General features: G+C 39.4%; 1 protein-coding gene across 2 annotated transcripts; it reads right to left on the reverse strand.

The window, feature by feature from the left end:
• Positions 1–2282: 2282 nt before the first annotated feature.
• LOC131239554 (eukaryotic peptide chain release factor subunit 1-3) lies at positions 2283–20677 on the reverse strand. 2 transcript variants are annotated; one of them, XM_058237314.1, is made up of 2 exons: positions 20524–20677; positions 2283–5541 (listed from the first exon to the last, which is right to left on the reverse strand). In XM_058237314.1, exon 2 carries the CDS (start codon positions 5499–5501, stop codon positions 4188–4190), a length of 1314 nt encoding a protein of 437 aa, XP_058093297.1. In that variant the 5' UTR covers positions 5502–5541; positions 20524–20677; the 3' UTR covers positions 2283–4187. The 2 variants fall into 2 exon arrangements, with proteins under 2 accessions (XP_058093297.1, XP_058093298.1); XM_058237315.1 differs by having other exon boundaries at positions 20454–20613.
• Between the last annotated feature and the right edge of the window lie 5865 nt (positions 20678–26542).

Consider the following 26542-nt stretch of genomic DNA (forward strand, 5'->3'; position numbering starts at 1 on the left):
GAGCATTTTACCGCCCCGGGAACACCTACTTAGAGGAGTTAGTGGCAATGAGTCAGCTTCTTCCCGAAGCAAAAGGCTTCCCTTCATAATGAAGCACGTGACCACCCTGACAAGGAAGCTTGGAATGAATGCCTTCGCTGGACTCGGCAACATCAATTCAATAAGACAGTGATGCGAGTTCTCTGAGTTCTCCAAGTCCAATGCAAGGACCTTATGGATGGCATCAAAGAGATTGAGCGTCTATCATGAGAAAGACCACAAGGCCGCAGCAACCTGGAGAAACATTTTGGCTTTCATGACTCTCACCTCTCAAATCACTACCTTTCAAGTTTGGTCGCAAGAGAGCAGCACGCGAAAGAAGAAGACACGCCATACTTATCGGCCACCACCGTGTGGACAAAATTGTACACCACCTCGAGCATGTTGTGACCATGGGACAGTCCTGAAAAGACAGTGTTGGGTGGAAGAGGCCAAGTCTCGTGCGCAAATAAAATTCGAGGAAATCAAAGCAACGCACACCTAAAACTTCTGCTCGGTTGAGCCTTTGTTTCCTTTATTGCTTTTTCTGTTTTTCTTTTCTTTTTCTTCTTTTTGTAATCAGCTAGGGGGGCTCTTTATGTTTTCCCTCCTTTCTACATCAATAAAAGATCTTTTTTTTACTAATCTTGTCTCTTCTCAACCTAGTTCGGTACATATTTGTAGTTAGCAGTAAGGATATTCTACCCGGCTTCGAATCATTTCCCACATATTGGGAGAATATGCCTTCATAAACTTTTCATTAATCAAAGCTCCCTTCCCTACATGTCGCAAGGAATATAGGATCCTCCTCCAAGAATTTGGAGGACTGAACAGTACATCCCTAGTCGGTGACCATTTTTGAATTGCAGAGTCTCTTGATCTCAATAGTAACACCACCTTTCAGACCGTGTCTCCTTCAAGGCTTTTCCTTTAAGCTCTTTTTGTTGTAGACTCGATGCTTTTTTTTTGTTGTAGACTCAAGCAACTTTAGCCTTGTTCGGTATAATGGAATTTAAGGTCTTCAATCGCACTTTGTATAACTCTTTTAACTCAACCATTTGTAAACTCAGGCGGCGTTAAGCCAGCTTGATATGCAACTCTACAACTCTTTTAACTAGCCTTTATAAACTCAAGCGGAGTTAAGCCAGCTTGCTATGCAACTCTTATAAATGACTTAAAAAGGTAAGTTAAGCCAGCTTGATATGCAACTCTTATAAATGACTTTAAAAGGTAACACCGCATCATCCCCACAAGTGAATGCAAAAGGACTTACCCCGGTAGCTTGATTCTAGCGTGATTCATTCACCATGGCTTGCTTCCAATGGCGCATTGGATTATTGTCTGGGTGTCCCACATGTCATTTTCAAGGTTTGGGGACACTCAGCAAAACTGGTGGTAATAAAATGAATCTATTTGACTTCTAAATGATTTTATGTTAAAAACATTAATAATTTCGGGACAAGATCACAAGAAATAAAAAACTGTAGAGACTTTGCAATAAAATAGCAGATGAAATTTTATTTTTTTTAAAAAAAAAAATCACAATATTTTCAAAATCTCAGTGGTGTTTATCACTATGCTTGTGGTTGAGGGCAGAGGAAAGAAGAAAACAGAAAAGGCCATATTCAACTGCCATGCCGGCCCCAAAAAAAAAAAAAAAGAAAGAAACCTGCGCAGATAATGTGCACCAACGTGCAGCATAGTACCCAAAAAAAAAAAAAATCGATGATAAGCTGTCCAAAGCCATACAAGATGAACTGCTTAGCAGCAACCAAAAAAAAAATGCAAAGGCCAAATTGGAAAGCCAACAGGCGTATCAAGCTGGTCTAACTCGTTATGTGGGCCACATTTACAAGGAAAAGACATACAGCCCAGGCATTTTCATACTGGGCCACACCTGATGCATGGTCCAGACCTTTCACTCGCCTGCATTTGTGGAAGTAATCTTCATTTTTTCTTCTGTCGGTGTTCCTTTTGGACGAAAAAAGCAAGCACCCAAGAGAGAGAGAGAGAGATCATAAACAACTAGAATAGGCTGCAGGTTAACCTACAACCCATTTCTATAAGTAATTCCTTTTGGCAAAAGGAGAGGAAATTTTGAAGCCATACAAAAATGGGAATATGGGACACAACTTGCAACCGATTGTAGGTGAATGAGTTCTCTCATTTCTGATGACAATTAATGAACACAAACGTATGGCAACAGAAATATAACAGGATGGAAACCAAAGAAAACCAATCATTCAAGAAAGACACAGCAGAGATGATCTTTTACAGTCAGAGATGTATATTATATAGTCATGAGAGTTATCCCATGAGGAAACTACTAGATGAAGTTCTGCAATAACAAGCACGAGACTCAACAATAGTCATGAGACTCATCCCATGAGATAACTGCTAGATAAGGTTTTGCAATATCCAATGCAAGACTCATACACCATGAGATACCTACTTAGAAGGTTTTGCAATATCCAATGCAAAGACTCATACACCATGAGATACCTACTTAGATAAGGTTTTGCAACACCAATGCAAGTAGCTGCTGGGTCCGCATCTCATCAACATCAAAGACAACACCAAAATAAAAGCAACTTTGTAGCATCCGCTAGTGAAGGGCGATCTGGTCTTTTTAGTGAAATACATGCAGCTCTTGCCCAGCACAAACTCCTGCCCAACCACGGAAATCTGATGTTTATGGAGAGGGAGGGAGAGAGAGAGAGAGAGAGAGAGAGAGAGAGAGTACATTAGAAACCAAGCAATTTCCAAAACCAATTGTTAGAAAACATGCACAACTTGAGAAATGATCCAAGTCTTTTAAAACAGAAGCTGTGGGAAGTACACTGTTCTTGCAAAACTCACCTGACAAATTGTCAGCGAATGGGGTGTTTTCAGAGTAGGAAGCTTGGCAACAAATTAGGGGAAAATTTCCTCTAAACTAAACTGGATTTGGTATGGCTGGGTTCTTTTGAAGATGTTTTTTTTTTTTTTTAATGGGGAAATGCTTCAAGAATTGTGTTCAAGTGGATGGTAGGATTGAACAGAAAGGTAGTCGGATTGCATCAAGCCGTCTAAATGTCATTGCTGTTCTATTGATGACCAATGTGAATGCTTTCAGCATCTGTTTGCTCATAGGTAGTGAATAAGATATGGAGATGCTTCTCACAAGTATCGAATGTTCAATTTGAGGAAGCTCATTCTTTTCAGCCATTGGGTTGTGGTACTCTATAGCAGCCATGTGGAACAAGATAAATGCTGTAAAGGGAAATACTTCCTTTTCTAAAATGATGGGAAAGTAGGAAAGCACAGAGCAGAAGGTTCTTCGAAAGGAAACAAAAATATTATAGGGTGGATTCAAATCATCATCAAGAAGAGAGGGAGGGGGATTCCAGATTTTTCTCTCATTCACATCTTGTCTCTGCAGTCCATGAACATCAAGATTCATGGAGTGACAATAAGATAGTTGACTCTGGTTGTGTGAGCTCTTCCAGCAGAGGCATGTTTTAAGCTGAACGTTGGACACAGAGTGGTTGGTGCTGGTCATTTTATTTTTGCTCTCTCTCATTCTTTCTAATGGTCATTGCTCAAAGCCGATAGTGTAACTTCATGCCACTCTTCATGGAATCCGATATTGCCATAAGATGAATATTAGATCAATTCAGGTGGAAAGCATGTGACTTGAAATCCATGGTTGAGATGATAATCTAACTCTTGGAATTTAGTTCCTATACAGCAAAGAAAATTTCCATTCGTGCTATAGAGTTAAATTGCCTGAAAATTAAGTCTTATCCTTTTTTTGAGTCCACGGACTTTATATGATGTAAGGACATAGTTGAAGAAAATCAGATTTATGTCCTCTTAATTTGTAATCCATTTTTTTTTCTGATCAATGAAATTCCCAGGTGGAAGTCCTCACCTTTCACTTATGCATGTGTGAATATATTTATAAATGCCAAATGCAAAATAGATGAATTAGATCTATGGTTCTGATGAGTCTACTAATAAGTAAATTACCAAATGCAAAGGAAAAAATAAATAAAGAGGAAGGTGCAAAACCTTAATTTTGGTAGACCGTGCATGCATGACTCAATCATGGATGGAGCAGCTCCCGCGGAGCGGGAACAGCCGGCACAAGCTTCCGTGCACCGGCTAAGGTCAGAGTTGATTGATTGCTAATCAGAATCTTCGTACACTTCACCATCATCAGACAGCTCATCAAACGCCCTCATATCAAGCTGATAACGAAGGATCCCACCGATGCCACCAAACCCCCTACAGAACTGAGAGCCCTCTTGAGACTTGTTGGTCACAAACTCGAGGGTACAACCGAAACGCTTGTACTCATTCGCAAACCATTCCAACAGGGATATTTTCTCCTGGACTTCTAACTCAGCAGAAGAAGCCTGGTCACGGAAATTGCTCTGATCAGCTTCTTGATCCTTATTCAGGTGCTTTATAACAATTTCTCCAGTAACACTATTCTTTAACACATATCTGTTTATATCCAGATTCTCCCACACAATCAGTGTCTCAACTGCACCCATTTCTAGAGCCTTCAGTGTGTCATCCACCCCAAAAACATACTTCCCAGTATCTTGGCTTATTTCCTCAAAATACTTGCCTATCAATCGTTTTTCCTGTATGAACTTTACATTCGATAGAATCTCAGATGATAGTTCAATGGCCTGATTGAAGCCGTTCTCTCCTCCATAAGACACATCAACCACGTTCAGTATCTTGGCCTGAAGACGGGGATCAAACATATCAGACTGGCTCAATTCCGTCTTGAAGTCAGCAGAACCAGCCAAGATTAATCCTGCGACATTGGGTTGACTCGTAGCAGGATTGATAAAGAACTGGGTGGCAAGCTCAGCTGTCTTCCTCACGTAGTTGTGACGCTTCTCCATCCGCAGACGGGCAAATCGCAAAGCAGACTGCCCTCCTCTTCCATGCTTCTTTGGGAGATCAACGGTAAATTTGTGGAGCACCTCACGTGTGTTTCCACTCAAAGTTCCAAACAGGGTTCCATTCCCATCCATGACTATGAACCCGAATTTATCATCAGATTCTAAAAGTTCATTCAAAGCCTCAGTGTGGAACTTATTGTCACAAAGGTACAGCGATGCGTTAATAGGTTTAAAAGGCTCAAAGTCGATCGTAACCTTCTTTTCTTTCCCATCTTCCGTAACAATGGTTCCAGTGTACAACACCAATCCATTCGGAGGAACCTTGTTATAAAGTTTTAGCCTCTGCTGAGCAGAGGTAATGGCACCCAAAACAGACTGCCGGTTAACCCTGCTCTTGATGTTCGAAGCAGTCCCGAACTCATCACCAAGCATTTTAGTTACTCTAGAAATCTGGTCACGAGGAGGCATGATTAGAGAGATCATGCTGGTGCCATTTCCCCTTGCAGCTTCAAGGGCCTTGATCAGTTTTTTGATCTTCCACATCTCAATGTTCTTATCAGTTTCATGACCGTCTGCCATTGCAAAAGGATAGTTGCAAACACGGGAAGCAGTAATCTACCTGTGCATATTACAGATAATTCGTAAGTACACAGATCAGCATATTGGCATTCTAATGAAACATTTTTTAAAAAAAAAAAGGATAACAAAAGAAAGAATGGAAAGACATTCTATATCTCATAAGCATGGTATAAACCGTCAACTGACATGAAATTCATGGAAACGAGTCAGTGAATTAGCAATCAGTTTGGCTGTTTGCCACAGCAATGTTATGAAGAAGCATGGAGAAGAAAGATATAGCATAGAGAGACTTATATATCCAAACTTTGCATGTCTCATAATTCAAAGAGATTAATTTCTTTTCATCCTATGCATAAGAACTAATTCATCCTATAAAAAACTAAAAAAGAACACATCATCATCTCTGATTAACTTGCTTCTTCCCCACCTTCTTGCATCCTGGGGCGCGTAATACAACAAGTACCCTTTTTTCCACCTTCAAAGGATGGAGGGATACAACAAAAGAAGCATTGAAGGGCAGTTCTTATCTTATACAGCAAAGCATGTACATAGAAAAGAAAATAAGGCTCAGCAAAGACAACAGAAACAAGGGATAGTTTTTTTCATGGATAAGAAAGATATAGCATAAGGAGAGAAACATGTATATCCAAACTGTGCAACTGTGCACCTGCCTCATAATTCAAAGAGATTAATTTCTTTTTATCCTATGTATAAGAACTATTCATCCTTATTCAAAAATAAATAAATAAATAAACATCACTGATTGACTTGCTCCTCCCTCCACCTTTTTTGCATTCTGGAGCTCAAAATACAATGAGCACCCTTTATTCCACCTTCAAAGGATGGATTGGAGGGGGTATACAGCAAAAGAAGAAGGACAGTGATCCTTATCCAAAAAAAACACATCCATAGAAAAGAAGTTAAGGCTCAGCAACGATGACAGAAACTAGGGATAGTTTCTTTTCATCCATGCCTTAAGCATGCTTTGATAGTAATGCTTCCCTCTCTCTTTACTACGGAGCTGCTTTAGGACATTACAAAGAGTTTGGGGACGTTCACTGCTTGATCATCAATGAACAATTTAGTCATTAGACTGAAATAGTCATAGTTGACTTGATGACTACATCCTCAATCTGTTGATTCTCGCTCCTACTGAGCAGAGTACAAAAAACTCTTCTACAATATCTGGAATACTCCCCCTATTTTCAGCTAATCTCACGTCCTCATTACAGCCATCCATCAACTACATTAGCATTGAACACACCAACCCAAACCAAGGCCATGGAAGAAAACAAGAGGTGGAGGGGGAGCTCGTTAAAAACCTTAATATTAGGAAGCAGAGATGACATGAATGCGTTGTTGAGGGCATTCTCATATAGAGTAATCCTAGCAGGCTAAAAAGTACCGACGAAGGAGAAAGACACTTATACTTGTCTGAAGATGATGATCCATGCCTCCATGGCATGGTAGGAGTAGGCATGAATCAGTAAGGAGGTTGAACTCTCCAGCATAATATATCCACGACAATCAGAACCATTGTTCTAGTAGGCCACCACGTGGATAGCCATAGCCCAAATATCGATATAATTTTACAGTCCCAACCATCTCATTGCTGGAACATCTTTCTCATTGGGCTTGGACCATTAAGGGTCAATTTGGCTACCTAGAAAGTATCCCTTATAGATCAAAACAAAAGCAACCATGCACAGGTAAGTAGTTTCTGGAAAGTAGCCCCTATGGAAACGAAAAATTAAGCCCCCCACCAACCAAACACAGTGACACAATTTCTTTCCCTCCCTCCCAATGACTAAATGCAGTTTTCTGAAATCCTTGGAATAGTTTTCCAAGAGGCCAAACACAACAGGGATAATCTCTCTCACAAATATTTTAATCCCTGGAAACAATCCCTTTCTACATTTTAAGATTCCAATGAGCCAGACAACCCCTTAGTTTTCCTTGTTTTTTCAGCTATCCACTTCAGAACACCAATGGGAAAGAAGGTCCAAAGCATGTTTATCCATATGGGAGCGGATATGCGGTGTGCTGATTCCTCCAACACAAAGTACATAGGGTAGGATTGCGTGGGTCATTCCACTACATACTCTATGTATATGCAATGTAATTTTATATACGAGTTGATAATGTTATTTATATATTGCTTAATCATCGTCATCTAATCATTATCCCAATTAATTGGGGTAATATATGAATCAATGAATGTTATTATTCTAGATCCCGTATCATATGCATGCTTTTTCTGAAAGGGTAATGAAAATTTTTTTATTAAAGAGGAGTGCTGAAAAGAACTTAGCAGCAGATACAACAACTAAAAGCCCAATAGACGAATTACATGTCAATCCTTTAAACAAGAAGACCAACCCAAGGTATCTATATTCCCCTTTCTAAAGACATCCAACATGCTAGCCTCTACATCACCCTTACTTTTTTACTGACCACGCCCCCATGCAATGCTAAAGACAAACCCTCTATGGAACCCAACATCACCCACAACACCGTGAAATGGGAGAAAAATCTGCCCCCACACCTTTCGAGCAAATGGACAATGGATGAACAAATGATTTACCAACCCTACGTTTTTTGCATGCACAAAACACAAGCTGGGAATAACCATCAACCTCTTCTGAAGCTTATCATTAGTACGCACATTGTTCCTACCCACCAACTAGGCAAAAGCCTCAACGGGTGGCCAAAGAACCAAACAAACGATGTGTGATTGCCTCCCATTTGAAGCCAATGAACCATTAAACTTGTTGGCTTTGGACTTCGGTTTGAATTCAAAGCCAAAGCCCATTCAAACCTATCGGCTTACAACGCCATCTCCAAAAGCCATAAGACTATATTAGATGGACCACACATGATCATCACAAATATTTTGTTTTCTTTCAGAGATCAGTGTACCCCCAAGTGGGAGAATGTACGACTCCTATCAGGTGGGCCACACACAATCATCGGTTTTGATTTGACCATTGGATTATTCAGATTGAACAATCCAGTGGGCCTCACTACGGTCGTGATCATTACATATAGGTTTGGGGCGGGACGCTTGAACCATGGTCCCTATACACGGTTATTAAGTCGGATATGAAAAACAGTGTGAAGACTTCAAAGGGGAGAAGAGTGATGGGTAGGCTTTTTCAACCCTCTTTTGTTATAAATACTTGTCTTGATCCCCTCACCAACACATATAGAAAACCCTAGTCTCATTGAGAGGTTTTCATAAGAGTGTAAGGTGCGGAAGATCAAGCATCCTTATCATAACTTTGCAGCATCGAGAATGTCTTCCCAACAAGATATGCACCTATGATTACAGTCTGAATCTCCATTATTGACGCATAAAAGATCTATTTAGTTTTTTATTTTTTAAATGGCTGGAGTTGCTGAAATCCATGATTGCAGCCATCTACATGCCCTCTAATGTCCGCCACTGCTATTGATCAAAGATCGGGGTTGTTCCGTGGCTGTCGGCGCTGAGGAACAGATCTACGATCGCGGCTGCTACTGCTAACGCCGAGGAAGATAACAACCATAGCCGGTAATAAATCATTGTCGGACCTCACAAATAAGGCAACACGGGTCAATGCAGGGCCTGACGGCCATGGCGGATGAGGGCTCCTGCGTTGGTTAGGGTTATGCAAACAGCTAACAATGCCATGAACAACAGCCATTCAACACCATAAGTGATGGCCGCCTTCGATCAGTGATGGCAAAAAACCCATTGTCATCTTGGTTGTTAAATGTGCGATGGTGTTTTTTTTTAATCTCTGAATATGATATTTAAATATAAAAAAAACCTACGACAACTGCCCGAAATACTAATTAGGGTTGAAATCACCGTCAAAATCTGACATCACTAGAAAGGGTTTCGATCATGCTCGAGGTGGGGAAGATCCAATCTCTTCAAATTCAAAAAACAATTCCCAAGATAAATGCATAGTCAGCTCTGATACCAATTGTAATCTAAATGCGGAATAAATAGATCATCTATGCATCAATAATGGAAATTCATATTGTAATCTTAAACATATACATTGTTAGGAAAACATCCACAATGCCGTAAAGTCACCAATAAAAATACTTGATCTTCCGTACCTTATATACCCTTATGAAAACCTATAAATGGGATTATGGTTTTCTATTTGCATTGGTGAGGGGACCAAGACATAGATTTATAAGAAAAGAGGGTTGGAGAAGGCTATCCATCACACTTCTCCCCTTCAGAGTCTCCACACCGTAGGTTTCCATATCCGACTTAATAACCATGTATAGGGACCACGATTCAAGCGTCCTAACTCAAACAACATGTAATGATCAAAACTGTAGTACCATCCTGTAGAAAAAGTAACTGAAGTATCCTCTTTCCAAACCACCTCATCCCTCTCACCTAGATTAAGATAGATGCCATGCAGACGTGCCGAAAGCCAATTAAAATCATCGACTTACATCCGATAAATTCATTCGATAGGGAGGAAGCCAAACCACGTCATCACCCAAAAGAGGGAAGCAATAAACAGTAGGAATGCTCGCTTTTGGAGCTAGTCTAACAACCCTTGGAAAGGGCAAGAAGCAATCCCTCTCCTAACCACACATCCTCCCATAAGCAAATCCTCTGTCACCTAGAGAGAATCTAAGCCCTTCTTTGAATTTGGCCTTCAATATAACAACCACCCTCCAAAGCCCAGAGACCCAATATAAGGAAGACTCCCTAAGCCACCAACCCCATTCTTAACCACACATCCTCCCAGAAGCAAATCCTATTACCATTGCAAAAAATAATCGTGCCATCAACAAAATAGAGATGGACATTGAAGCCCCACATTCTCCACCCTAAACCCACTGATGAGACGCTTGACCTCTATATTCAGCATTTTGCTAAAAAGCTTCCACTACCACTACAAATGAGAAGGAGAAAGTGAGTCCTCCTAACGAAGCACCTTCATGCTTTAAAGAAACCTCTAGGAAACCCATTAATCAAAACAAAGAACTTGGTCGAACGAAAGCAAGCTTGGATCCACCTCCTCCATTTCTACACACATCCCAACCACTTCAACATTTGGTCGAGAAAATCTCAATACCAAACCACATGATTGTAGGCTTTCTCAATATCAAGCTTGCATATGGTGTCCTTTTTTAACTTCAGTGTGTCGTGAGTCAATACATTCATGCACTATTAATATTGTCTACCAACAACAAAAGCCCCCTGGATGTTATAGAGATAACCTTCGCTAGGACTTAAAGAGTTTAAAAGCCAGGATTTTTCCTAGGATCTTATATGGGCAATTAGGCAAATTAGTCTAGAGTCCCACAAACAGTTTGCTCCTTTTGGGGGGATAATATGAACACAACAGCTAGCTGCAACAAAAACCAACCACTAACAAAGAAATCAACTGAAAAATTGACCAAGTCAACCTTCATAACTCCCAAAAACATGGAAAAAATGGCAGAGATAAGTCATTCATGATTGGGGCTTTGTCTCTACCCAACAGATATAATTCTAATTTTTTCTGAGAGAAAAAACTGAAATTTTTACTAAGATACTAGCCAAAAGGAGAGGAAAGAATACAGCTCGACACTATCGCAAAAACCAAGAAGAAAGACGGGCGGAATTTGTTGCTTATGCATAAGAAGGCCATTCCAAAACAACAATTTTCACTAAACAGATGACCTCTTCAGTAGAAGAACCCTTGTTTTGAAAACATTGATTGTTCCGATCCTTCCAAAAACCAAAAAAAAAAAAAAAAAATCGCAACAAGCCCCCAAACTACTCTCCAAGATTTACCCACTGCGCCTCTATGCCAAGCCCACAAAAATTCTACTTACAACTTCATCAACACGAGTATTGAACCAAATTTAAAATTGGTAAAAATAGGGATCCAAATCATAAATGACCCATAATCCTAATCACTTGACTCAGGACGGAAAATGTAGGGGATTTGGCAATATAGGTATCATTGGTCAAAGGCCTATGACTGTTGAGACAAGACCCCTAAACATGGACTACACCAAGTTAATGGTTTGACTACGTTATGCATCATGTATGATGGAGATGCTGACGATAGCCTAGCCTCTCCTAGAAGCCCACAAAGCCCATTTGATTATGGCACCCTGGAACCTCCTCTTCCCTAGAGGAGCACTACTATAATTACCTTGTTGTGTGTGTGCAATGAGCACCAATTGAACTATCAATTTGGCACTTAGGGCCAATAAGGATATAGAGAAGGTTGTGACATGTGAGAACACCCAATTAATGCAGGGACATTTTCACACCGGGCTCAAGTAAGGTTGCCTGTGGGATGCAGGGGCACACTCAGGGTGGGGCGGCCCATGTGAGGTGGGTGGCTTGTGTGAGACGGGCCCCACCTGTGTGAAGTGGGGCCCACGATGGGGGTTCAGCCGAGGTCCTAACCCATGGGATGAGAGGCATGAGCTATGAGATAAAAGAATTGATTCACCATGCTCTATCAATTCAAGCTTTTAGAGGAAGTAGTTAATTGTCCTGCATCAAAGTAGTATCAGAGCGGGAGGTCTCGTGTTCGAGACTCCTCGCTGGGAGTGATTAATGCAAGGGCATTTTCACATCAGGCTCGAGTGGGGTTGCCTGTGAGATGAAGGGGCACATTCGGGGTGCGGCAACCCGTGTGAGGCGGGCCCCATCCATGTGAAGCGAGTGGCTCGTGTGAAGCGGAACCCATGTGAAGCGGGGCCCACAAGGGAGGTTCGGCCGAGGTCCTAACACATGGGATGTGGGGTCTAGGCTATGAGATAAAAGGATTGATTCGCCATGCTCTATTGGTTCAAGCTTTTAAAGCAAGTGGTTACTTGTTATGCATCATCAATCCATATAATTTGGGCTATGATCAAGTAGTCTAGGCCATTCAGGTTTAGAAGAAAAACACCACCAATCAACCCATAAGCGGAATCTCTAGAATGAATGATCTAAAGAACCAAAAGATGAACCCACCTCTAAAACCAAAAAAAAAAAAAACAAAAACAAAAAAATGCAATTAAATCAAGCAGCCATTTAAATACATGGTCAAAATTAAGCTTGTCTGAAATGCATGTAATGAATTATAAACTATAAAAGGCACTCATTCTTGGATTTTCATCACCTACCAACACAAATCAAACATAAGAGATTACCAATTCCAACGAGACATGCGCGGGACGAATAAATAGACAAGATTGAGTAAAACAACCAGGAATGATAATTTTAGACGACGTTAATTAAAGCGAGCATTTATGGTGCATTACGTAATTTAACCAAATAGGCATCACCAATCAAGTAGTCTAGGCCATTCAGGTTTAGAAGAAAAACACCACCAATCAACCCATAAGCGGAATCTCTAGAATGAATGATCTAAAGAACCAAAAGATGAACCCACCTCTAAAACAAAAAAACAAAAACAAAAACAAAAAAATGCAATTAAATCAAGCAGCCATTTAAATACATGGTCAAATTTAAGCAGGTCTGAAATGCATGTAATGAATTATAAACTATAAAAGGCACTCATTCTTGGATTTTCATCACCTACCAACACAAATCAAACATAAGAGATTACCAATTCCAACAAGACATGCGCGGGACGAATAAATAGACAAGATTGAGTAAAACAACCAGGAATGATAATTTTAGACGTTGTTAATTAAAGCGAGCATTTATGGTGCATTATGAAATTTAACCAAATAGGCATCTTCGAATTTACACAAGCAAGCATTATAAATACACAAGGCATTAATTATTTGATTTCATTAGCTCGGATACAAATTGAACAAGAAAGTTTAAAGGAAAATTATAGACATACACCAATATTTATACTGTAACTAAAGATATGCAATTCTTGATCATCTACTTAAAGATAAACACCAAGATTTTAAATATACTTGCTTTTAAACACTAAACCAATAAGTCAATCATTCAAGTTTATGGTTAGAATGCCCATGTCAAAAAGTCAATCATTTAAGTTTATGGTTAAAATGACAATGATGTGTGTCAAACTTGCATTAATGTTTCTTTTCATTAATATTTCAGCAACAATAAAGAGGTATTGTTCTGAATCCTATCAAGTGGGTAAATGGTTCAATAATTCATATCATCGGTATGTTGAATCCAAAAGTGAACGATGTATGTCCCAAAAATATCTCAGATTGAGGATCCTGGCTGCTAAATGCTAAGTCTCACTCCTTTCTGTTGAATGTCAACGATTGCTGTATATGTTCTGGCCTGGCCACAACTAGGAATGCTATGATATTCCTATTACAAAAAAAAAAAAAAAATGAGGCATGGTTCGTGTATGGTGGGACACAATGAATTAGTTGTCTAGATTGACAATTCTTAGGCCCCGCTTATTATAATTTTAAACATGTATACTACGCAAGGATGTGTGCCACTTGTCATATAATTCCTCACTAGAAAATATCAGTCGACAACTAGAATGATGCTTAACACAGGGCCTTGTACCTGTAGTCAGTTGTGAGTTCAAACAAGTAGGCCTATAGAATGCTAACACAAATCATCCATTCGTTGCATTTCACCGTGGATGGACCACATATGTAAGATACTCCCAAGGATTTTTTTTTAATAGGTAAGTTGGGCTCGAACCCAAGACCTCAATGCTAAAAACACGCCCCGTCTACCATTGAGCTACAGGCTCCATGATTTGAATATCCTTCTATAATAGCCACCAAATCGAAGGGTTACATTACAATTGTCCCGTCGAAGAGATTTCCGAGGCATTATCCATACATGATGATAAGCAAGAAATCAATTATCTAAATTATTGACCATGAGCCACACTGATAAGAACTAAGAACCGGCAAATCCTTGTCAAACCCTCAGTCAAGTGTCCTATAGTTACTATGAGAAAGATGGCGTGTTTGTGCCGAGTTTTGATAGAATGCAAGGACGACATAAAAACTACCGTCCAAGCCATTCATTAAGTAGTGTGCATCATGATGCCATATAGCAAAAGCCAGCATAGTATACTCATCAAATGAACCTTTTCGGAAGGCAAGGAAAATTATTTTATCACCAACCAAAGGGAGGAAGCAGTCCTAGGGATAAATAAACAACCACATCAAGACAAACAGAGAGACAAAAGAGTGCATTCAAGAGGAATGAAAATACCTCAAGAGGACAACTGTTTAAGCTAGGAGATTCCAAAGAGCTTCAGTTACATGAGAACTTGCATCGAATCTTTTGTGCATATCTTTAACTTGGAAGATTAATGAGCAAACTAATGTGGCATAGTTATAAATATGTGTTTGTCTTTAATCATCCAAAAACTTAATTATCAATTCCAACAAGACATGCAGAGGACCAAGAAAAATACACAAGCAATGGAGTAAAACAATCAGGGATGATACTTGCAAACTACACTTGAGCCATATCTTGCAAATATTGAAAACAAAACCATACTAAGAGTAGAAATCCCAAAATTCCAAATTAGTTATCATGCCAACAGTACAAAAGAGCTCCTCTTTCTGACACAACATGAAAGGGCCCAATTCACAAATTTTTAAAATTCTAGCAATAGTAGAAATTCTAGCAAATTACTTTTTTCTCAGCACTGAAATAGCTATAAGCCAAATGCAGCATCAAAAAGTCATTCCTTTTTAAAAATACCATGAAGAAAGGGATTTATGAAGAGAGAGAGAGAGAGAGAGAGAAAAAAAAAAAAGAATGTCCCTTCTTTGTTTACCTCTAAAAACAATGAATATTTGCACCATGTTAAAAAACCATATGATTGAATTGGAATTGGGAGAAATGATCACCTAACAGGACAACAAGGCCACCAACTCTGGTGATGTGCCATCTTTCCCGCTAACATGCCACTTATGTAGGGCACCCATACCATGAAAACAGTGGATCCCACCATGAGGATAACGTGGCACAAAAATCTGGTTGGTCAGCTCATCACATGAACCACATAATTAGAAACAATGGAAAGCAGATGTCTGACTCAACATAGATGTGTGGCTCTGGGAAGATCTGACCACTAATCAAACATGTACGACCAGTGCGTGGTTGAGATCATGTAAAATGCAGGACTGAAATCCTGTTCAGTCCTGAGACAGATCTTGACCATTGAAAACACAGAACACCAATTTGCAGTTGAGATCACACAAAAACACAGATCTAAAACCTCAGGGCAGATTTGAAATTTCAAGCAGGGCTGACAGCAAGGCTGAGCAAATCTAAATTTTTGGGAAGGTCTGAATGCATATCTAAAATCTTGGGCTGATTTGAACACTGGTTGGAAATCTCGGGCAGAACTGAAATATCGAGGCAGAGAAAGCGTATCTAAAACTTTGGGCTGATCTAAATGCAGACCTGAAATCTTGGGCACATCCAAACACAGATACGCATGGTTGGTTTCTTTTTTTTCTCTCTTTTGTGTTGGAAATTTCGGGCACATCTGAACACAACTCTGGAATTTCAGGGAGTCGCATGGTTGGGTTGCTTTTTTGTTTCTTTTGTGTGGGTTCGATGGGTTGAGGATGGGTCTTGGGGAGGAAAAAAGAAAAGAATAAAAGCAAAGCAGGAAAACATAACACAAGAAAATACATCTATAATGCAAACCCTAAAAGGAGAAGCAAGAGATCAAAGAAAGAAGAAAGAGATTGTGGGAACGGACCCAACAATCCTCTAGCCAAATGCAAGAGATTGCGAACGATAAACTGTGAGCAAACTCAACAGTCCTCTGGTCCTGAACTAGGGATCAAAGAACAAGAATACGAGTATAGAAGAACCTACAAGGCTACAACCCTCTAGTAAAGAATTAGAGATCACATCTTCAGTGTCCCCCCTCCTCTTCTTCGAAGCAAGATTGTCAAGCTCCCAAAAAAAAAAAAAAAATCTTATTCCAAAAGCATAATAATGCCATGCATCGAAGCATAGCGCCTTCATATCAGCTCCTTAACAAGAGATGCCCTAATAAGATGAAAAGATAACACACCCCCTACCCTCAAGTTACCAAGTCTTTTAGTAAGGGAATTTTTGCCATTGCATGACTTAAACAAAGCAAACAAATATCCTTTAAAAAAAAAAAAAAACAAACAAGAACAGGTCAACTGAAATCCTAAAATCTACCATGCATCTTATTCTATGGTTTGTAAGCTTCAATTTCTTTCCAGGAATCATTGAGGGTGATTCTTCCAATGTTATTGTGTGGGTACGAACGAGATCAATTATGTGGTGGGTCATTGATTTGATCAAGGAAGCATTCGACCAGTGCATTAATCACTAAATGATTTCTTGCAGGTTAATAGAGAACATAACGATGAGGATGGTTGATGTTTCCTTAGACAAATTAGGTGTGAACAATAAGAGGCTCATAATTCTAGGCAAAAGATAATTTCCCAAATGTTCGAAAATCGGTATGGCGTTACATATCACACCCTTGGAATACATATACATATCAGTTCTCGCATAGGATATATCAATTGTACTGCGTAATGTATCGTTGTTGTTGGAAACATGGGGAAAATTGGGAAATTGGTTGAATTTTTCAATGAAAGTTCAGTGATTGTTAAAAAAGACATCAATAGGCATTTATAAACCAAAACATTACAAAAAACAAGTGCACATTATGGGTTTTCTTTGTATGGGGTCCTAATTTATGCGTTGTCTAATTGAATTGATGCAAGTATATTCTAAGCCTATTCATATAATTTATAAATGTAAGAAGATGTGTGAAAACACAAGTAATACATTAAAAAGCAAAAGAAGAATCACTAAATCATGTTACATACATGTTTGATTTTATATTTGGACACGGATTATAACCGATTTGCGAGAAATTGAAAAAAAAAATTAAATTAAATTTTCCACAACTCGGCCCATCTCTTCCAAATCTTGAAATTGAAGCTCATAATCCTAAGCATGAAAAATCATGGAGTTGTAATAATTTAACACTGATTTAACATGATTTGGAGAAAAAAATATTGAAAATAAAAAATGCTCACCAGATCGAACATGTGGGATATATCCCACCAATAATAGTGGGTTTCATATCACACAAGTGGGATACAAGATATATCATGGGATATATCGGTCAATATCATCGATACTTAAACACTAATTGTCCCCATTGTCTGCCTCTGTGTCATGGGTTGGTCACTTGGTTTGAGTTCCACTATTTTTCATCTATTGTCTTTTTATGTCTCCGCAGAGCTTTATGTCTAGCTCTATTTCGTATTTGTAGTTTCTTTTTCCTTTTCTGCCTTTAATAGAAGTCCTCAGATTATCCATCAAGAAAAGAAGCCACATAATGTCAACATATACCCAAAAACATGCACTCACATTTCACGATATTTATAATGTATTTCTATCTTATTCTTGGAAACACGATCAAGGTCCATCATAGAGCAACTCTGCTATGTATTGGTGAGTGAAATTGAGAAGAAGTTGATTCCATATGGGAAAGATCAGTTCCAATTCTCCTCCAAAAGCATGAGCAAACACTATTTTTCCACTTCAAAATTCAAATCAACAGCTTTAATAGATTATTCACTTAAATTCCCAAGAAAAAGTAAGCTAGCAATTCACAAATCTTTCGGTGCTCTTAGGTACCCTTATTTTAGAAGATTCCTTGATTGCCCCGTGGGAACATGTATCTTGGACAGTTATGTGAGTTTTTCATCAGAAACACCTATCCAGCAAAGCCTCCAAAAGAGGTGTAACTGTTTCATGCGTGCGAAGGCACATCCATAATGTATTGTTGTTGAGAAACAATGGACACCCTTGCCACAATCTGAAACACGGCCATGGCATCAAAGGCATACAAAGATATGTGACAAATGGTAAGGCCAACTAAGTCATTGTAGCATCAGAACAACCCAGACAACTCATGTAATATAATGACAATTCTACATGACTATCAATTGGGACCAGAAGCCCCATTCAGTTTTATACTAATACCAGCTTCAAACATTCAGCTAGCTCTACACTCGTGCATCGGGGCAAACAAGCAGCTGATAAGGTTACCAATGATGATTGCCCTCTCAGCAACCGAGGGACAGCTTCCAAGTGGTGCAGGTATCGAGGGTGTGTTGAATGGGGGGTGTGTTGCAATGACTACACGCAATGGTGACGGAATACTCAGGCCCACTGGGAGTCAAGGACTCCCAACTTTGCTAAGGTTGACCCTTGCTTCAAGGCCTAAATTCAACAATTCTCCATAATTTCAACCCTGTAGCAATTGAAGGTGACTCCAAAACATGGTGTGCCGTAACGGCCATTACATAAAGATAACAATGGCAACCGGTACACGTTACAGGGTCGTAAAGGCAGTAACAGGCTTTACGAAAAAAATGCCCCGTAAAGGCCGTTATAGCCCCCGTAATGGCCCATTACACCCCCGTAAAGGCCACTACAGTCCATGAAGAGGCTGATCCAGGTTTTTTGGGATTTTTTAATAAATAAAAAGAGACCAAAACGGCCAGTACAAGAGTTGTAACGGCCATTGCCTGTATGGTCAAAGTAACAGTGGTGACCGTTACCCAACGAGGTTTGGGCAAATGGTCTTCACCGTAGGTTTGCTTCCTATAGGTAAGGGTTCGATTCCCCTCCTTGGCTTTACCCGATACACGTGGTTGTGGATTGCATGTATCCGCAGGGATTAGTCTCACTTCAAAAAAAGGTGGGGACACCCTGTGTCTTCAAAAAAAAAAATAGTGCTGACCATTACAACCACCATTACCATTACGGAATACCTTGCTCCAGAAATTCGATCAAATGGATCCTATCTAACCTTGACCCTCGGAAATTAGAAAGTGTGCTAGACAGTTACTAAGCTCAATGCCAAGCTCCCAGCTTCCTTTTCTCATGTCCTTTAAGAGGGCAATTTCAAGGAATATGCACTAGCTAAGGAGCTAGTCAGATGCACTAGCTGAGAGTCAATGACTTTCTTTTCTTTTCTTTTCTTTTTTTCGACTCACGTTATGTAGGCCCCTGTTCTGTGTTTCTTAGTTTTTTCCTGTTGCATCCTTTTTTCTGTTTATTTCTTCGATAAAATCCTTTGTTATTCATAAAAAGGGTAATAATGTGCAAAGAAAAAAATTGGCATGGTGATATGAAAACTACATCACAAGTATCTAAGAAAGAGAGAAGACAAAGAAGAGCATTCAATCAACTACTGCCTCAGTGCCTCACAACGTTGCATGGTTTCAAATCCAAACAGCATCCAGACTCATGCAGAAGTTTCATTACCATAGCAAAAACACATCTACTTGCAGAAACAATTCAGAAAATTTCCATTCAAAAAGATATCGAGCAGAATCATACGTATTTCAATGGCGAGAACTTAATAATTCCCTAATCAAGTATTTTTTTTAAAAAACTACTATTCAAACGGATTACCTCTTATCAGAAACAAATGCATGGTCTACTGATTTCATCAAAATCAGAACATCAAAATCAACAACAAAAGGCTACAAATCCAACAGCATCCAGAATCGATGCAGAATTTTCATTACCATGGCAAATACATATCTACTTACAGAAGTGATTCAGAAAATATCCATTCAAATAGATATTGAGCAGAATCATATGTATTTCAATGGCGAGAGCTTAATAATTTCCTAAATCAAGGTTAAAGAAAACTACCGTGCAAACAGATTACCTCCAATCAAAAACAAATACAGTCTACTAATTTCATCTAAAACGGAACATCAAATCTACCATAAAAAGCTACATACAACATACAAAACCAATCATCTAACAGAGAAAACTTCATATCAATCCAAAAATCAAAGCCTATAACAAACATCAAGCCAAATCCATGCAATATGCTGACAACCAAACACCAAACCCTAGATCATCTCGCCAACAGATCGATCTATCAAAATCAAAGGAATCTCCATCTAAGCGCATCAAAAACACCATATAACCTTAAAACAAAAGTGAAAATCATGACGACAAAACGACATTCAGACCTATCTGTCGAAAATCGCTCAAAGAAAACGAATCTAGAGATGGAAATTAGCGCTTGGATTAAAAATTCACCTTTTCTTCAAGGACTTGAGAGAAGATCCCGGAAGATGAGGGCGGTATGCAAGAGAAGAGGAAGCTAGGGTTTTTTTTCCAACTGTTATCTCAGCCGTGGAGACTAAAGAAGCGAGGTGTAAGATTGCGAGTCTGAACGGGGCATTATATATACCAGATACGCAAGTTGCGTGCGTGTACACGTTGGAATCGGATTCGGTGGTAACCGCTCCAATGCCGACTTCAGTGCTTATAAAGCTCTGTGGGCCCACCATGATCTATGTGCTTTATCCACACTGTCCATCTATTTTTACAGATCATTTTAGGGAACTTTGAAATTTTTTGGCTACATATCAATCTCATGTAGGCCACACCACAGAAAACAATTGCGATTGAATGCCTACCATTAAAAACTTCCTAAGCTCACTTTAATATTTATTTGCCATCCAACCCGTTGATTAAGACACATAGACATGGATGAAGGAAAAAAACAAATATCGGATTGATCCAAAACTTTTGTGGCCACAGGAATCTTTTAACAGTAGGCCCTTAATCGTCATTATTTCTCGTGGTGTGGTCCACCTGAAATTGAATCTAACTAAGATTTCGGTCCATCTCTTGAAAAGAGCTGAAACAATGAATTGACGGTGTGGATAAAACATATACATCATGATCAGTTTAACAAAGATACTTCGAGTCTGCCATGTCGGTGTGAGATCCGGTCCACCCATTGCAGGCGGCCGCTTTCGGACGCGGATTGGCTACTCCCCCTGCCACCAGCCAATGGCTGGTGCTCGGTGCTCTATGGGCCCCAACATGATTTATGTGTTTCACCGATGCCGTCCATCAATTTCTCCATATCATTTTATCACGTGATACCAAAACTGAGATATATTCCAATCTCAATTGGATCACATTACACGAAACAGTGTCAAATGAGCGTCCACCATCAAAACCTTTTGGGGTCCATAAAAGTTTTGAGTCAAGTTAATATTTGTTTTTCCCTTCATCTGTGACCTAATTAACAGATTGGATGTCAAATAAACAGTACAGTGGGCCTTAAGAGGATTTTAATGGTGGATATCCAATCACTATTTTTTTCCTGTGGTGTGGTCCAAGTGAGATTTATATCCCTCTCAATATTGGTATCAGGCCCTAAAACTATCTTTAACAATGGATGAATGGAATGGATGAAACACATATATTATGGTGGGGCCACAGAGCACCGACTACCGGCCACAGGGCTGATGGCAGGGGGAGTAGCCAATCCTTTCCCGCCGATTTCTTGGATTCAGAGATCCATGATCCACAGGGTTAGGGACGCGGATTTCCTGGAAACCAAAGTGGGGCCCGCCGTGATGTTTGTGTGGAATCCACTAGCTCATATTATGACGTGAAACCAAATGTAAGTAGGATCCAAGACTCAAGTAGGCCGTACTAAAGGAAAAAGGTGATTAGGGAAATTCCCACCGTTGAAACCTCCCAGATCAACGGTGATGCTTACATTTAATCCATACCGTTCATAAAGTCATTTCTACTGGGATTAACTTAAAACAAAAATATTAGAATGATTCAAAACTTCCTTAGCCCCACGAATATTACAATTGTGGATGTTCAATTATCATGTTTTCAGCCCACTTGAGCATTGGATCTTGTTCATTTTTGCCATAGTTTCTTAAAATGAACTAAAAAAACGGATGGACAGGTGGATTTCTCACAAACATCATAGTCTGCCCCACCTGAGTCCCGCGTAGGGACTTACTTTTGCATGAAATCCGCCTCCCAGGGTTAGGATATCGGACGCGGATGGGCTACTGGCCGGTTGACAAGCTACTGAAGTGACCTTACCAAGTTCCATGGATCCCACCACGATGCATGTGTTGGATCCACACCGCCCATCCATTTGGAGATATCATTTGAGGGCATGATCCAAAAAATGAGGTAGATTCAAATGCATAGTGGACCCACCGAAGAGAATAATGGAGAGAGTGACACCCACCGTTGAAACCTTCCTAAGGACCATGTTGATGTTTATTTGAGATTCAACCTGTTAATAGCTTAAAACAGGCATTAAAGACAGGAAAAAACAAATACCAGCTTGATAAAAAAACTTTTGTGCCCTTGAAAGTTTATAAGGGTGGGTGTCACTCTCTACACGGTTTTCTTTGGTGGGGTCCGCTCGAGCTTTGGATCTGACTCATTCTTTGGATCATGCCTTAAAAGATATGTCCAACTGGATGGATGGTGTGGTTACAACACATACATCATGGTGGGACCCACAGAACTAGGTGACATCACTTCAATAGTGAGTCTGGCTACTCAATCTGTCAGTAGCTAATCCGCATCCTAAGGATCTCCGGCTGTGGGGCCATCATGAATATATATTCCTTACATCCATATGTCCATCTGTTTAAACAACTCATCTCAGGCCACGGTAAAATTTTTAAAATAAATTTAAATTATGAAGTATATCTAAATCTTAAGTGAACCACAGCACATGAAACTTTGTGATTGAATACAGGCTATTAAAAACTAATTGGAGCCACCATAATGTTTATTTGCCATCCAACACATTGATAAGGTCGCAACAATTATGATGAAGGGGCCACACAGATTTCAGCTTTATCCAAAACTTCTATGGCACACATGAAGCATTTAATGGTCAATCACACTATGGTGTGGTCCACCTAAGATTTTGCTACATTTTATTCTTTGAATCATGTCCTAATATGAGTTAACCAAAGCTTGCTTAATAAATAAATATGGGAATTAAATTAGAACTTACTCATGATTCTAATTAACCATCCAAATATCGTATGCTATGGCCGTAGGATCTGAAATATGGTATTGCGTGTCTCGCGAATAACATAATAGTGCTGTATTAGATGAATCTGTCCATCTTGTGGGCCACATAACAAGTTACTTATATGTTCAAATTAAGACCCGTTTGTTCTCCAAATTTCACGTGCAAACACCACAGCAATTGCATTCATAAAACATAACCACTATATATTTTCCGTGTTTCTTCTTCAAGCTTGGATGCAAAGGTTGTTTAAACAATTGAATTCCCATGAGAAGCCCGAATCTAACTATTTTGACTGCGCAATAATTTATAACAATCTATAATAATAATATAGAGGGAGGATTATGAATGAGATCCTGTTCAGCAGATGTGCCTCCTCATGTTCACCTCGGGGTCAAAATCTCAGGCTCATCTGATGATCAGGTGGGCCACACCATTAGGAAAGGTTGGGGCGTGGGCACTTAGTATTTGAGGTCCCACCTTTGTCTGTATATTCCATCCAATCCGTTTATTTTATTCTCAGGACACCCCAAAGAACAGGCTATTTCATAACAAAGTGGACCCCATCATGCGAACTAAAAGGTTTTATGCATTTATGCTCCTCCCTATGGTGGACCACCTGAGTATTGGATGACTGACTACGCTGCAGTATTTATGTATAGTTTGACTGAGTTTAGCAATTAATACTTACCAATGTAAAATGTTGACTTTTTACTGGATCTTAACTCGATAAAGGAGCCCCTTTGACACCTAAGAAGGTTATAAGAAACATGCTATCCCATCATGTATATATATGTTCTATATGATTTTAGTGCATGGCCTAAAATTAAGGTATATTCAATATTCAAATATACTTGCACTAACTTATTAAAGTCGCACAAATATGGATGAAGAAAAATTACAGATATTAGCTTGATATTTCGTAGCCTTTAGGAAGTTTTTAATGATATTCATTCCATCCCCTCACTCATGAAGAAAAGGTCAGAGAACTTTGGATAGTTTTTTAAAAAAAAAAAAATTTAACTAAGGAGGTGCCATGGAGGCCTTGCCATCACATCGCTTGCACGTTGTGCGTATACAATGGCACTTCACATGATAGGTGGGCTTGCCTGATTCTTCGGGCCTGTTTGGATACCACCAAATAAGTTACTTTTCTACTTACAGTAATAGATAAGTAACTTATTTAAGATAAGTTTGGTTTATAGTTAGTTATAAGTAACTATTTTACTTAAAATCACTTAAATTTTTTAGTTTTTGTACTTTTCATCAGAAGATATGGAAGAGAGGAGAATCCGATAAATGTGTTGTTTACCAAACATACTTATCTATCTAATAAGTAAAAACTAAATAAGCTACTTGAAGCATAAGCAACTTAAATAACTTATGATCAAAACTAGAGGTGAACACGAGTCGAACCGAGACGAGTTAGGCACAACTTGACTCGGCTCGGCCACTTACTAATCCCAGCTCAAGCTTAGCTCGGCTCGGTCCTCGAGCCTGATTAGCTAGTTCAGCTCAATCCGATCAACGGCTCGAGCCAGTTTGAACCGAGTTCAAGGCAAGATCGAGTTAAGTTCACCTATGCAGCATTTTCACAAACATATGGATTGAAGGCATATGGACTGCGCCTTCAAAATCTCACTGTATGTAAAACAGCAGCAGTTGTTTTATAGGTATTTCATCAAACACCTTCTAAGCAACGTAAAAATCAAGAAAAAATGGTATTTGCCACCAGCCACGCTTCGTTGAGTCATTTCATCAAACACTTGGTGAGCAACATCAATATCAGAGTAACCAAGTCACGGAACTGGTTCGATTCGAGTTGGGTTCGATCCGAGGCAAGTCAAGCTCTAGCAAGCTTGAACTCAGCTCGAAATTTTTCCAAGCTCAAAAAATCAACTCGACTCGGCTTGAACTCAGTTTCGAACCGAGTCAAATCAAGCTTTTTCGAGTCGAGTCGAGCAAGCTAACTGAGCTAACTCGGTTCGTGTACAGCCCTAATCAAAACACAGGATATGGTCATTTTCACCATAAGATCCTCATCATACACCACATATGTTCCACACCAATGATGGCTCATATGTTCCATGAAAGTATAGGAACCCTAAACACATCCACTACATAAGAACAATTTAAAATTAAAAACACAAAAACTTGTGTTTGTTCGAGTTGGGTCAACTCGACCCAGACTCGGTCTCACAGTTAGTTGATTAAGTGCCCTTGTTTCTTTGAAAGATATAGAGCACAGATCTAGCCCATGTATATTTTTACTTTCAAATTAAAAGAGCTTTATAGCCAGGCAAGTGCCTTGGTCCGAGTCAAGGCTAGTCGAATTTCAAGTTTCCGTCCAAATCACCAAGTCGAGTTGCCTCGAAATCGTCAATGGCATGCCACCTTGGCAAAGATTCAAATCCATCTAATTGTTAGGAGAAACACGAGACTCATTGGCCAGAAAAAAATGGCTTTATCTTGTGATACAGTAGATGTATCTAATCAGCTACTTCCCACTCTGAACGTTTCAGATGGGTAGCCCCATCACCTAATACTATAGATTGTAAGTTTGGGTTTTCAGTATGAACATGCTAGGCTGATGTAGAGAGGGCCGCAGACAATTTCATGGCTAAGATGGATCAAAAAAGGCCCGGTCAATGACAGAAATGATCCAGACTGTTAGAACTTAAAATGAACGTATCTTGCAAACCGGAATGAGCTATCAGACGTGTTATATATGATCTTGTGGTAGGATGAGCTACTTTAGCCACCCAACCCTGTGAGGCCAGGTTGCCCAAGCCTAATTTGCGAAATACCACCAAATCGATGGTCGAAATCCTATTTTAATTTTGTTTTTACTATTTATAGTAAGTTTTAGTTTGGTTATAACTCTTCATCCATTGGGCTTTAGGAGTTGCATGCAACATGAAAAGTGCTTAGAAGAGTTAGGAAAACATCATGGTGCAACCAAATAAGACACTTACTATTTTTTGCCAAAAACCATGTATGCTAGTAGACCGTCTATAAATAGTAAAAGTACTATTTATGGACAGTCACAATTTTTGTAAGTTTTAGTTATAGTTTAATTCCGAAGCTTCTTTCATGGCTTAGTATCCCTATTTAAATGGGTGTAAACTTATTTATTAGGAGATCAATCAAATTACGAATTTTATAAAATTTATTTCTATTTTGCTTGCTTTTTCTCCTCACAGATTCGAGGAGTCTTTGTGACGAGTCCAGAGAAGT

The sequence above is a fragment of the Magnolia sinica genome, chromosome 3 (assembly GCF_029962835.1).
Source record: "Magnolia sinica isolate HGM2019 chromosome 3, MsV1, whole genome shotgun sequence".
NCBI lineage: Eukaryota > Viridiplantae > Streptophyta > Magnoliopsida > Magnoliales > Magnoliaceae > Magnolia > Magnolia sinica.